We start from the raw sequence: 13689 nt of genomic DNA, 5'->3' as shown, positions 1-13689 counted from the left end.
AACTCCAAAGTTCAACTATAGTTACAAGTGCAGATGACTTAGTAATTGTGCAATCACTATTAGGATTGAGGGGAGGTAGTGACTTGAGTGAGAGTCTGGGTTGCTCCCAGGAAAAAATAGAGGAAAAGAATGATCCAATGCAGTCCATTTCTTCATGACTGGAAAAAGTGAGTGTGAGGAGTCCCACCTTAGATGGTGAAGGTGAGGGTGTGAGGGTGGGGAGCCAAGGTGAGCCTTTGATGCAAGAAAAGAGAGAAAATGAGAGAAATGTAGGTACTGGAGATATAAGGGTGGCTGTCATTGTAAGTGAGTTAATGAATGTCCAGGATGCAAACAGGGAGGGACTATCTCAGCAAACTCAAGCTGTTATAGATTCTACCTCCTTGGATATTGAGATATTTACTCACCCTGTTCCAGCATATCAACTTCTAGCTGGACAGAGCAATGACAATGCAGAAAGAATGCTCAATTTGGTGCACACCACACAGTCCATGCAAAGAGCTAAGGATGCCATCACAGCTTTTCCCACAACAGCTGGTGATGTTGATTATGAAACTGGTGGTTCAGAAGAATTCTTTGGACGTGAGGGTGGAGATAGTGAAGAAGAGCCATTGGATATAGGGGAGAAGTAGGCCATAGTTCCAGATCAATCATGCCATATGGGACTTCTCCAAGTAATGTGATGATCACCATTTCAAGACGACACTCATCCAACTTATCAGCCAAACACAGTCTGTACCTCAATCAACCACAAATGCTAGCACCAAGAAGCTTCTGCAAGCACATCTTGCTTCTCTCCAACTACAGCAAATCTCATGCTACCAACAAAGTCAAAATGTCTCCCTCATCAAAAATGAAGTTGATCAACTTAAGAAAGACATCTCTGACAAATTGGAAGCTAGACTTTCAGAGACAACAATGATAGACATCAAAAGACAGCTCAGGAAAAACTCTGATCTTGCAACCAAGGTGGATTCCTTGGACAAAAGAATGATTGCTATGGAAGCTTCTCTTACAGCAATCCATCTACACCAAGCTCAACAAACAGACTTGCTTCAGAAACTGGTGGCTGCACAGACCTCCTCCTCTACTCAACTTGCTGAGAACAAAAAGGGGGAGAAAGAGAGTTCTAGGAGTGAGGGGGAGCAAAAAGTGCTTAACATTCAAGTGAGTAAAGCACTTATGCCAACAATTGCTTTCACAAAGCCACCAGCTAAAGATAGCATTAATCTGATAAATGAAGCAGCAACCACTTTGAGAGCAGCTGAGAGGAAGCAGTTTAGTCCAATCAACTGGGAGAAAATTGATGAGAATATTCAAAAGAAATTTGGTCTAGCAAAGAAGCCAGAAAAATCAGTCAATCATCACTCTCAAGTCAGGCAAATTTCTGTGAATGATATAAGCTTGAACTATCTGGAAAAAGGCCAGACATCCTGCATCAAATCCCCAAAGGCAGATCTAATCATGAAGCCAAAGGTGAACTATCCAAAGCTTCACTCAAAAAACCCTTTGGACACAGTGTATGAAACACCAAAGCCTGATGAGAAGAAGCTGTTAGCCAGGTCTATAGCATTCTACAAAGATCTTGCAGATTCACCTCTAAAAAGGAGAATTGCCAAGATTTTCCGAAATGGTAAGGAAATTTGTGTGGTGGTTGGACACCCTCAATTTGCTGAAGCAAAATGGGAAGAAAAGGCAAGATTGAAGCAAGAAAAGAAGCAAGCTACTCTAGATGCTAAAAAGCTCAAACAAAAGAAGGAGCAAGCTGCTATCTTGGCCAAGTTGCAAGCTGTGAAACCCACACAACAAATTTCTGCACAACCATCTGTAATTGCTGGATCTCAAGATCAAGTAGTGCAAGATGAACCTCCACAGTTAAAGAAACCAAGGTACAAGCAAAGAATCAAGAGAAAATTGGATTTCAGTGATGAGGAGATGAAAGACTACTTTCTGAAAGAGTCTACTTCTACAATAACTCAAACTTCCATGCCCTCTATGGTATATGAAGAATTCAAGATGGATCCATCCAAGAATTTCCATGGTGAACTTATCATTCTAAAGGATGAGCCAATAGATTGGGATAGTCTACCAATTCCTGAACTCAATCTACCTCATTTCATGAAGCCAAAGAAAACAAAGACCAGAACAGTCAAAAAAGTGAAGCCCTCAACTCTCAGATCCAAGTTCTTAACCAAAGCTCAAACCAAAGTCAACAAGGGATATATCATGTGCATTGGTGACATCAAGGAATTCTATGATCTAAACCTCTATCTAGATGAACTGGAAGAAGTTAGAGGGATTGATGCTTACAGGAATCTACCTGAAAGGCTAGTATTCAAGTACAAGGCAGGAAAAGAGATGACATGGCCACTTCACATGATTCTTCAATAGAGCCAATCTATACTGATAAAAGTCTATTCATCTTTCAAGAAGAACTTTGGACTTAATGTGACAGCTAGAAGACTAGTTCTAAAGAAGATTGAAGAACTGAGGAGTATTAGAGCCAAAGATGCACTTCCAAAGTCTTTAACTATTCCTTACACAGGAAGTAGAGTGCATCTAAGGCCCTACTGACTGATGGAATTCTTTGATGATAAGGGAGTTAGAAGATTCTTCAGACTAGAGGACCAGCTGAGCATCTCTAGCAATGAGACTCTACTGGAAATGCAAGAAATGCTAGATCTGTCAAAACCTGATGAACTTGATTTCCACAGACAGCTCCAAAATCAGATAGAAGAAAACAACAGGAAGCTTGGAAAAAAATCCAAACCATCAAGGAAATATATCAATCTGCTCAGACTAGAGGAGCACCTTGAAAATGACTCTGAGCAAATCTTTGTACACTTTGTCTTGTAAATTCTTCAGTAAATATTGCAGCACTTTTTAGTTTTATCTACTACCTTTCAAATTTGTATTTTTAGGGTGTTTTGTTATCATCAAGTTTTTTTTTAATTTATGACTACAATTCTAGTAGGCATAAATTGGGGGAGATTGTTGGGAATATGTTGTGAACTTGATGATTACGTTAACAAAACACCTTAGTAGATTTAACTTAGTGAAAAATGTTGTACCCGATGGATGATCAATTATAGTCCCGATGGATGATTCAATATGGTCCCGACGGATGACTAATTGATATCCATCGGGTGAGTAGCTTATGTAACAATAAGTCATGTAGCACATTTCTGCAAACATCTTTGTGTAGATTCTGTAGTAGCTTATGAGTCATGTAGACTGCTAGTAGATGTGCAGAATAGGTTGATTAAATGTAAATATAAGATGTCTTGTAATTCTGCACAAATAAAATGGAGTCAAGTGATAAATGGCTACCCGACGGATGATTAACAAAACTACCCGACAGATGATTAACAAGACAACCCGACGGATGACAAGCATGTACCCGACAGATGATCAATTCAAACATCTGTTGACAGTGACAACACAGTCACATACGTTGGGTGTTTACAAAAGAAATGTGGAAGCCTGTTTAACAGGAAATGAAGAACAAAGAAGCATTACCATTTCCATGCAAGTTAAGAAGGTTTTCAAAAATGCTGGAATAGAGTAGTGAAGCAGCATGGAGTTTGACTTGATAGTTTTGTCTTATTACCATGTAAACTTGGTAGTATATAAACCAAGTGTAGCTAGTAGAACAAATAACTAAGCAAACACTTTTAAAAGAGAAATAGAAAAAGATGTAACTGTTAAGAATTTCTCTGTAGTTTGTTTGTTCACTTGTAAAGCAGTTGTGAGACAATTTATTCTTCACAGAGTTCTTAATTCGATATATATATATATATACATATATATATATATATCTGGTGGATAATTTCAAATCCACAAGAAATTTTTAAAGACTTGTGTTTTTATTACTTTGTGTTTTGATTTATTTAACTTGTGATTCTGCACCTTGCAAATCAAAACACTTATATATATAGTTTGAGTTAGAACATTTTATAGTTCAAGAAAAGTTTATTAGAATTACATTCAACCCCCCTTCTGTAATTCTTGCTGCATTGTTAGGGATTAACATTTATCATCATTATTTGCTGATCAGTACTTCTCATCAGTATTTGTTCATATCGGTATTTGTCAAGCTGAAAATCAGGTAATATCAAAGGAGGATATACTTGCAGAGATATGTCGGTGTAGGATTTTACTTATTGTAGCAAGGTTTAATTTTAACTTAACCCTTAAAGTATGACACGCTGTACACATAAACTCCCGAAGAAAAAGTCTTATATTTTAACCCTTCAAGTATAAGATATGTTCTCTTAAACCCTTTTGTCAAAAAATCGTCAAATACCGCCCTGTTATTATTTCCGCAATCAGATACTTCAATGGCAACATCATTATTCATTTCTTGCCATTTTTTATTTATTAAATAATATAATATATATTAAAATGTATAATCTACTAATCAACCATGTATTATTATATTTAGTTTACTTTCATTGAATCTTACTAGAATTATAAATTTTACCTATAATAAAAACTTGCAAAATTATAATATACTATTAATATCTTATGATATATGCAATTATAACCGATATAAATTAAAACTTATTTGATTGTATAAATAAATTAATATGATAATTAATATTATTAAATAATTAGATATTAAGTAATTTTAAATAATTTTTTGCAAGAATCAAAACAAGTATTAAAAAAATGATTAAAGAGTTAAAGTGTACAAAATTTATAGTTTAGGGGCTGAAGTATGGGGAAATATTGGGAAAAAAATTAGAAAAAGGGTTGAAGTGTACACAATATATAATTAAGGGGTCAAAATGTAAAAAAAAAAATTGTTCAAGGGTTCATGTGTAAATCAGGTTATACTTTAAGGGTTAAATTATAATTAAGCCTTGTAGCAATCAATAGATATGTATTAGGATTCCGTATTCAATTGTAACATATCTTCTAGATTGATTGTGTAACTGTGTAGTATATAAGCACATGTGAGGTTTACACTATACGTGTTTATTCGAATTGATATATCATTCATATAACCTATCATTTTTCAAGGATACATGTTCATCCTTTGAGAGAGTATTGTAATCATTTTTTATCCATTAATATAAAAACTGTTCTTTTTCTTGAGTTTGTTAATGCGATTTAATTGTTTAAACTGTATTCACACCATCTACAGTTGATTTAAGGCCTAACAATCAATTATTGCATTCAACAGATTGAAACAAAATTGTTATATTATGATCTAAGGGTTACTTTGTAAGAGACGTTGGGAATAAAACCATATTTTTATTTTATTTAATTAGATTTAGAATCCACGTCATATTAACAACTAATCAACCACTTATACATAACATAAGGTCCCATATTGTTAAAATATTTAACGTTTGTTAAATCGTTATATGTGTTGGTTCGAATTGATATATCAATTATATAACCTATCAGCTCTCAAGATTAATCTGTTCATCCTTTGAGAGAATATTGTAATCAGTTTTTATCCATTAATATAAAAACTATTCTTTCTGTTGAGTTTGTTAATTCGATTTGATTATTTAAATTGTATTCACCCCTCTACAGTTAATTTAAGGCATAACAATCCATGATTGCATACAACACATTGAAACGAAATTGTAAATATGATCTTTTGTAAGAGACGTTGGGAATAAAACAATACTTTTTTTTATTTAAATATATTTAGAATCCACTTTTTTTCAATTAGGTTTTCGTATGTCATTTCTGATAACAGAGGTAACGAATTAAACCTACACACACTTACAGTTACAGACACATATACACAGAGAAATGGCTTCGGCAGTGAGAGCAGCAATTGTAAGTCACATTAATGTCCCTATTTCTCAAACCCTAGCTCTGAATCTCTCCAAAATCTCGACCGTCCGATCATTCTCATCGCACGGCGACGATCATCTCGACAAGAATCAAGTCATTGATAGAGTTCTCGATGTCGTCAAAAGTCACCCCAAAATCGATCCCTCTAAGGTCATTTCTCATCTTTCCCCCTTCTTTTAATTGTACTCTATCTATAAGTTCCATTTCTCATTTTTATTCGTAATTGTACTCTATCTATAAGTTTTATTTCTCATTTTTATTCGTAATTGTGTAAATGAATTAAGTTGAACCGAGTAAAGTTCGACTCGTTTATAAACTTTAGGCTGGAGAGTTAACTGGATTGTAGGTTTACCTGTATAACTGTATTACTAATTTGTCTGGGGAAGTTCAAATGCACTATTGTGTTATGTTGGGACTATATTATCGAGATTATTGTATATATTTTAGGAGGCTCTAATGGATAGGATTGATATTTAATTATTGTATATGTATATAGTTTTCTTATATTGTAGTTGTACCGAATGCAATTTAATTTATAGTTTAGATAATTGGTTTGAAGTTGTTGATTTACAGCTTATACAGATTGTATCTAGAAATTGGGTACCTATCTGATGATTCGAGAAATTTTACAAATTTTAAAAATAATTTTGTTAAGGATTAAATTTTAATTAAATGTATAATTAATCTCGTGATTTTAATGAGCCAAACATGAGTCGAACCGGATAGAAGGCTAAAACACCAGCTTTGAAAGCTAAACACAACTGGAAGGAACACGATTTATAACAGTATGTAAATGTATGCTAACACACCTGAGAACAGAATGTAAATATGTATATCGACAGAACAGATTGAGCAAAGCTCCTTTTGTATTGCACTAAGCATATGAAATGTGCTAGTCAAAGCTCGGCTTTATTACTTTTACATATGTACTTGTACTCGGTGGATGTTTAAAGTAAGCCCTGCTTTACATGAAATATATGTGTTAAACTGGTAAAGAAATTGATTAATTAATATTTGGATCTATGTGTACTTTTGTTAGGATTAACGTTTTATATATTATACAAATATTATCGCTTCCGGATGCTTTACCAGAAACCATCTGTTGTTAAAGTTTATCTCACCAATTTCTTTGTATTAATTTAGCTATGCTTAGAATGTGAATGTACTTTCTCTACCAGTAGGCAGTATTTATTACAGTTCTATGTTTCTATGGAGTTGAGGGTTTTTTATGAAAGCTGGCACCTTATTTAGTTTTAAAGAGAGATTAACTCTTCGATAGTAAAGATGAGAGATTTTGTTGATCGTGTAGCAATTCTGGTCTTGGTTGGTAGTTGTAGCTAGTATTATACCCATAGTTAAATGGTAGCCAAGAAAGAGTCTGAATTTGTGTGAAGTGGTCAAACAGTAATGTTGGCATAAAATCATTGTAGAAGGACGCTATCGGTATCCTTTTGGTTAATAGTTATAGTTTAACTTCCACGAAGACTTGTCGCAGGGATGTTATCTGCTTCCTTGAATGTATTATATTGATCCCTGTCACACATTAATATCAAGACTCTGTAGATTTCAGCCGTTCTGTGTATTATCTGTCCCCCATCCCCAGTTCCTGGTGCTCAATACTTGCTAATAAAGAAATCAGAGGATACTGTTCTCTTCTGCATAGAATGGCAAATTTGAATCTTACATTTACTTGGGAAATAATTTTATGATCAGCTCAGATTATCTTCATAATAATAAGCATTTCATTGTTAGTAAATATTTTGGCTTGGATCTATTTTTGCGGCACAAAAGCATTCTGTTTACATCTATGATAATTATCTCCAAGAAAAGGAAAAAAAAAACCACAATGGCAATGTTGTTGTCTGTTTGATGATGAACCTCTTTCCTTACGGATTGTAAGTATAACTAATCATTGTATGAAGCCCTAGAGGAAACTATCAGATGACGTAGTGCCTACTAGAACACAGTGTTGAGCAAAATATATTAGAACCATTATTTAACAAGTTTGAGGGTAAAATGAACCAAAGGAAGCATAAAGTGTGATCACCCTAATAAAAGTGGGCAACCCCAAAATTAAGGTTCATCTAATATATTTCAAGTTAAGTTACTTTTGTTTTTGGAAGAGAAAGATAGAGTAAGGCAAGACACTTTATGAGTTGGCTAAGTGCCATCTTGATTCTGATAGTAATAACATATTATATGTTTCTGCATTAAGATTTAAGCCTTTCTCTATATGTGAGACATGGATCATAGAAAAATATTTATGCTGCCCAGTACTCCAGGAGCTAGTACGTATGTGTTCTCGTTTTATTTAAGCTCGACCCTCAAAAGCCAAAAGGTTTGCCTTTTTTTTACCGGCTTGGGGGAGGAAACTGGAAAAATAAGTGGAGCAAATTTTGGAAAAATAATTGAAAGATGAAAGTGCATGTGACATTCTAGTTCTAGGTTTGAAAGAGCATTACAGTTGAACCTCGATTAGGTAATAATCGTTAAAGTAATAACCTCGTTATAATAATATTTTTTTCCGGTTCCAACATAATGGACACATTGTATTTTTACTTCCAATAAAGTAATAAACTCGTTAAAGTAATATTTTTTCTCAGTCTCAACCCTATTACTTTAAAGAGCTTTAATTGTATTATGGATTGATATGTATGATACCAAAAACATATGAGATTCGTGACTTCTATACATAAAACTAAGATAGATAAGCTCTTGGGGGAGGTTTTGGGGGGGACCATGGTCACCCCATGTCTTCCCTCATATGAGTCCCTAGAGGCTAGTAACAAATTAGCAAATCATTAAAATTTGAAGATGAATTTATAGATTAATGAAATAATTGAATATCACCAAAATGTACTTTTGGCATCACATCTCTTTTGCAATTCATATGCAGGTGACTCCTGATGTTCATTTTCAAAAGGATCTAGGTTTGGATAGCTTAGATACTGTAGAGATTGTCATGGCTTTGGAGGAAGAATTTAAGTTGGAGATTCCGGACAAGGAAGCTGACAAGATTGATTCTTGCGGTCTTGCTATTGAGTACATCTTCAACCATCCAATGTCTAGTTAAAGTTGGTAGTATCTATTCGCCAATTCTATCCTTGCTTTTCTTGTTATGGAAGCATGCATGCATTTATGTGTTCTGTTGTTTTCTGACTGCTTAGTTCTTAGTAATCAATCCTAGAAGGGATAGAAATAAAGAGTGCCTGAACGTCTGGTAAGAGTGGAAGTTTTTGCATTGTTTACACAACACTGGTACAATTCTGTACTAATTTTCAATTGTAATATTACTGATGAAATCATCTGTTCTTGTTTCTGTATTTGGTAGGTAATAATTTTGCATATATTTACTGTTTTGTATGTGATTCTGATGCAATTATTTGGTAGTTTATTCGGTACACATGCAAGTAGATGCATGTATAATATCTTTATGGACTTATTATTTATATGTTATCCAGGGTGTACTGAGATTATCATACCAGTATGCTGTTATATTCTTATTGACTTGTGACTTTTGTGGTTGCTTCATGGTGTTCTATCATTAGATTTACTTTTTTTTTACGTGATCTGCACTTGGTCTCAACCCTCCTGATACCGTGGATGCTCGAATCTCATGTCGTAGTTGCTTTCTTGTTCGTAAAATGTAGACGGAAAATTCTATTGGTAGTATGTGAAGGGACACTTACTATAGCTGACGCTTTCCCTGTAATTCTCAATTATATTATCATTAGATTAAATTGCAACCAATTGGTAGATGAGTGAATATCTCTAATAGCAACATAGCAACCGTCTTACTTTAATGTTAAAGGAAAGGGATGAAACATTCTTCTTTTTCCGCTCTGTGAGGTGTCCTCGCCACATTTGAGTGATATTAATCCTGGCTGACGATATAAGGTTAAAATCGATAAGGTTTTCACTCGGAGTCTTCCTGAAATGTCTTGTATACTATTAGCACTTGAATAATAAGTAATGTACCTTGGAGTCTAAATGCCAGAATCTCTAAATTCACAACAGAGTGTTGATCCATTAGCTGGGTTTCAAATTCATATACTTTTGGTTGTCATTAACGAGATATTTAGGAAATGAAAATATTTATACAATATACTCGTAAGGGCTGTTATGGTCTTTACATAGAAAGACACAGGAACTATTAAATAAAAAGAAAAATCACCCCTAAATTTTAAATGGAGAATACAGACATTAGGTTAACTTTCTGATGCATATGGTTCCCTTAATATGATCACAACCTTAATAGATTTTAAGATCTAGCGTACAGTCATTGACAAGTTCATATTTAGTAAAATTTGATAAACAGGCAAAGTCAGACATGTATAATAAAATTAGAATAAATGGACATCCCAACATACTAACTGAGGAGAATAGTAGTACCAAAAATTTTAAGATAGTAAATACGGAGTGAAAAAACTGAACACGAGCCATCTTCTCAGAACTAGAATTTTTAAGATATATATATAGGGGAATGATCAAATACAAACTAAAATTAAAATAGAAATTTAGAACTAATCTAAGCCATTAGATCTACCCAATTTAATGGTCCCCTAAATCACACCACCCAACTACCCTGCACCCTCTCACACCCAATTTTAGCTTTTCTCCTCCGTTTTTAATTTGATATTTCCCGTCAAACCGTAAATATTTTTTAAAATCCGATTTCACTGGATCTCAACGATCGATTTGCATATCATATGTGTTATATTTCAAATTAATTTTAAAAAAAAATTATTTGACTTTTAATTTTTATTCTAAATTGGTATCTATTAGAGTAGCCTATATATATATATATATATATAGAGGAATGATCAAATACAAACTAAAATTAAAATAGTATATATATATATATAGAGGAATGATCAAATACAAACTAAAATTAAAATAGAAACTTAGAACTAATCTAAGTCATTAGATTTACCTAATCTAATGCTCCCCTAAATCACACCACCCAACTACTATCATACGCCCTCCCACACCCAATTTCAGCTTTTCCCATCTGTTTTTAATTTGATTTTTCCCGTCAAACCGTAAGTTGTTTTTAAAATCCGATTTCACTGTATTTTTCTACATCTCTCAACGATCGATTTGCATATCATATGTTTTATATTTTAAATTAATTTAAAAAAAAATATTTGGTTTCTAGTTTCCATTCTAAATTGATTTTTATTGAAGTAGCCCCCTGTATATATATATATATATATATGTGTGAATTAGCAAATTATCAATTACAGCAGATTGTTTTTACTACAGTATATACCTAAGTATATATCCCATCTCGAAGACGATTCGTACATATATCCCATCTCGAAAACGATTCGTAATTGTTTTTACTACAGTATATGCCTAAGTATATATCCCATCTCGAAGACGATTCGTAATTTTAACAGCAATTGTAGCTAAATCGGAGATGGTCCTATCCCTAGCGGTTAAGGGCGAAACAAATCCTATAAACCCTTCAAATTCCTCATCGCAAGAGGCAGCTTCATCCTGAACAGAACCTAACTGTATATTGGCGTCATCAAAGTTCTTACTTTTGTAACAATCAATAGTGGATTTAATAGAACTAATAGAACCCCAATAAGATCTGAAACATGATTCCAGTTTTGTCCTTACGTACTCGTCAAGTTCCTTTTCCCTCGTCAGTGCTTTGATGTATCTCCCAGTGTCCGTCAAGGTGTGATTTGTTAACTTCATGACGATGATACCTAGACCTTCGAGGGTTGCATGACGACTACCCCGAACAGCAAGAAGCGATCTCATGCAGAAGCCATAGGGCACAGGTGGCCGGGCATCACGACTGACGTGGTTGCATATGTCAGGAATTAGGGTATGCGAAGTTGAGATGTGGAGGATGGAGAGGACAAGAGTGGTGAAGAAGAAAATTGATGTGATGCAACTATTAGACCACATCTTTTTTGTCGAGGATGGTTGGGTTATTGGTTTGTTTTGTTACGAGGGACTATATATGGGCGGGTTGGGTGAAGTCAAAAGGAAAGTATAGAGAATCCAAATTTTTTTTTTTCCATCAATATTCTCTCTCAAATATTTAACTACGTATTGAAGTTGTAATTAGTTACTTTTCTATTAAAAATATATGACCACAAATAAATTCAGTTATACCATATTATTTGATAAAAATTTTGGGATTATATTTGGAATGTAGCACTACTAATTAAGTCAAAGCAATGCAAGATTTCATTGATCTTGAGCTTAAAATTTATGATTTGTGTACAAAACTACAAGAAAAATGTTAGGTTACCAATTTTTTTATCCAATAATTTTTTCAAATGATGATGTATTACATAGTAGATAATTTTATTTTTGAAAATATTGTGGGACTCCGTGTACATAAATATGCGTTAACAAAATAAATCCCATAATGTGTGATTCATATAATTTAATAAAAAAATTTGAGAATTTTTTTTGAGGAACATGACATGATTCAAAATACAGTGCTGTGTGCACTTTGATGAAATGGAATGAGGGAAAATGGAATGAAATTTGAACTGTTATTTGGATGAGTTTAAGGAAATGTTTTAATTTTTCATTTAAAATGTTTCATTCCAAACTATTTGAAATAAAATTTTAACCCACATGTTTGGAAAGGAATTCTCATTTTATTTCTGCATCAATTTTTCTACAATCTACAATTCTTGTCGTAGAAAATTTAGATTACCTCGTATTTATTCATAATTTCACTTATATACACTTCTTTTTTCATAGAATTTGTATATAATTTTTCATTCATTTACTCCTTTTTCCATTGCCACCAAGTTAAACACAGCCTAACTGTTTCGTACGGAGGAATAGAGCAGGAGAGACTAAAATGCCGTACCCATATAATCTCTTATAAATTTACAAAGATTGTTTCCTTCAAAATCCTGAAGGGCGTAAAATAGTTTATATATACAAATATAGAAATTTTTCTATAACTTTTTTTAACACTGAAATCTTGTATCATACGCCACATAGATTTAGGCAGGATTTTAGAATGCCACCTATAAATAAATGCTGCAAAGTTATGGAACAAATATGGTATACATTACAGACTTATTTTTTATTTATAAATACTAGATGGTAACAAATCAACAAGTAATGCGTGAATAATGAGTATGTGTCCGAGATTAAAAATAATATCAAATTATTATTTATATAAAATTAAATTTCAGAATAATTTATGTGAAATATAGATTAAAATAAATAAATAAATATTATTAAATTATGTAATTAAAATAAATTGAAGTCAAGTATAATTATAAAATTTCACCATATAATTTTTTTGACGAACATGGCTTATAAATCTAGTTATACTTCTAATTATGCACCTAATTATTTTATTTGTTATATTAATCTAACGTGTTAGCTTTTACTAATATGATTATTTAAAAATATATTGACGCTTTGGATGAACACTAACAAATAGAAATTAATGTAAAGCCAACTTGAGTTAGGTAAGTAACGAAATTTGGTACTTCCTTATTTTTGTGCACCAATTAAACATGGTTTTGCTTTTTAATAAAGAATACTATTTTTTAACATTTTAAAATTATAAGTTTTTTTTAATTTAACTTTAGTCGGGAATTTTTTAATATTATCATTAATTTGAATTAAATTAGTCGTGCTTCATAATTGAAGGGGGTAATTAGTTTGGTTGTTTATTGATAATTTATAACATTATTATCTTATTTTATTAAATGAAATTGTTCGTGTTATTTATGAAAAAGATGGGGAGTTTAGTTAGTTTAAATAGAAAAGGTAAATTGTTATAGTGGAAAAGATAATTGATTATTATATTATTAGTTCATTTTATTAAATAGACTGGCACATGATATTTTAGGAGAAGAAAGTGTTTTAGTT

General features: G+C 32.7%; 2 protein-coding genes across 2 annotated transcripts; one reads left to right on the top strand and one right to left on the bottom strand.

Annotated features, from left to right (window-relative positions):
* The first annotated feature begins 5677 nt into the window (after nt 1-5677).
* On the top strand, nt 5678-9176 carry LOC141693738 (acyl carrier protein 1, mitochondrial-like). The gene is made up of 2 exons (XM_074498899.1): nt 5678-5967; nt 8714-9176. Exons 1-2 carry the CDS (start codon nt 5773-5775, stop codon nt 8888-8890), a joined length of 372 nt encoding a protein of 123 aa, XP_074355000.1. The 5' UTR covers nt 5678-5772; the 3' UTR covers nt 8891-9176.
* Nucleotides 9177-11175: 1999 nt separating this feature from the next.
* On the bottom strand, nt 11176-11742 carry LOC141690729 (putative invertase inhibitor). The gene has a single exon (XM_074495504.1). The coding sequence runs from the start codon at nt 11740-11742 to the stop codon at nt 11176-11178; it is 567 nt and encodes a 188-aa protein (XP_074351605.1).
* Between the last annotated feature and the right edge of the window lie 1947 nt (nt 11743-13689).

Source organism: Apium graveolens, chromosome 10 (assembly GCF_009905375.1).
Source record: "Apium graveolens cultivar Ventura chromosome 10, ASM990537v1, whole genome shotgun sequence".
NCBI classification, from domain to species: Eukaryota; Viridiplantae; Streptophyta; class Magnoliopsida; order Apiales; family Apiaceae; genus Apium; species Apium graveolens.
Note: the sequence above shows the minus strand (reverse complement) of the source record. Positions and strands in the feature narration are given on the sequence as shown.

What these genes read in the sequence shown, in the direction of transcription:
- LOC141693738 (XM_074498899.1), top strand. Translation starts at nt 5,773, where the DNA reads ATGGCTTCGGCAGTGAGAGCAGCAATTGTAAGTCACATTAATGTCCCT. An exon ending in CCAAAATCGATCCCTCTAAG is followed by an intron (nt 5,968 to 8,713) that starts GTCATTTCTCAT and finishes ATTCATATGCAG; the next exon opens with GTGACTCCTGATGTTCATTT.
- LOC141690729 (XM_074495504.1), bottom strand. Translation starts at nt 11,742, where the DNA reads ATGTGGTCTAATAGTTGCATCACATCAATTTTCTTCTTCACCACTCTT.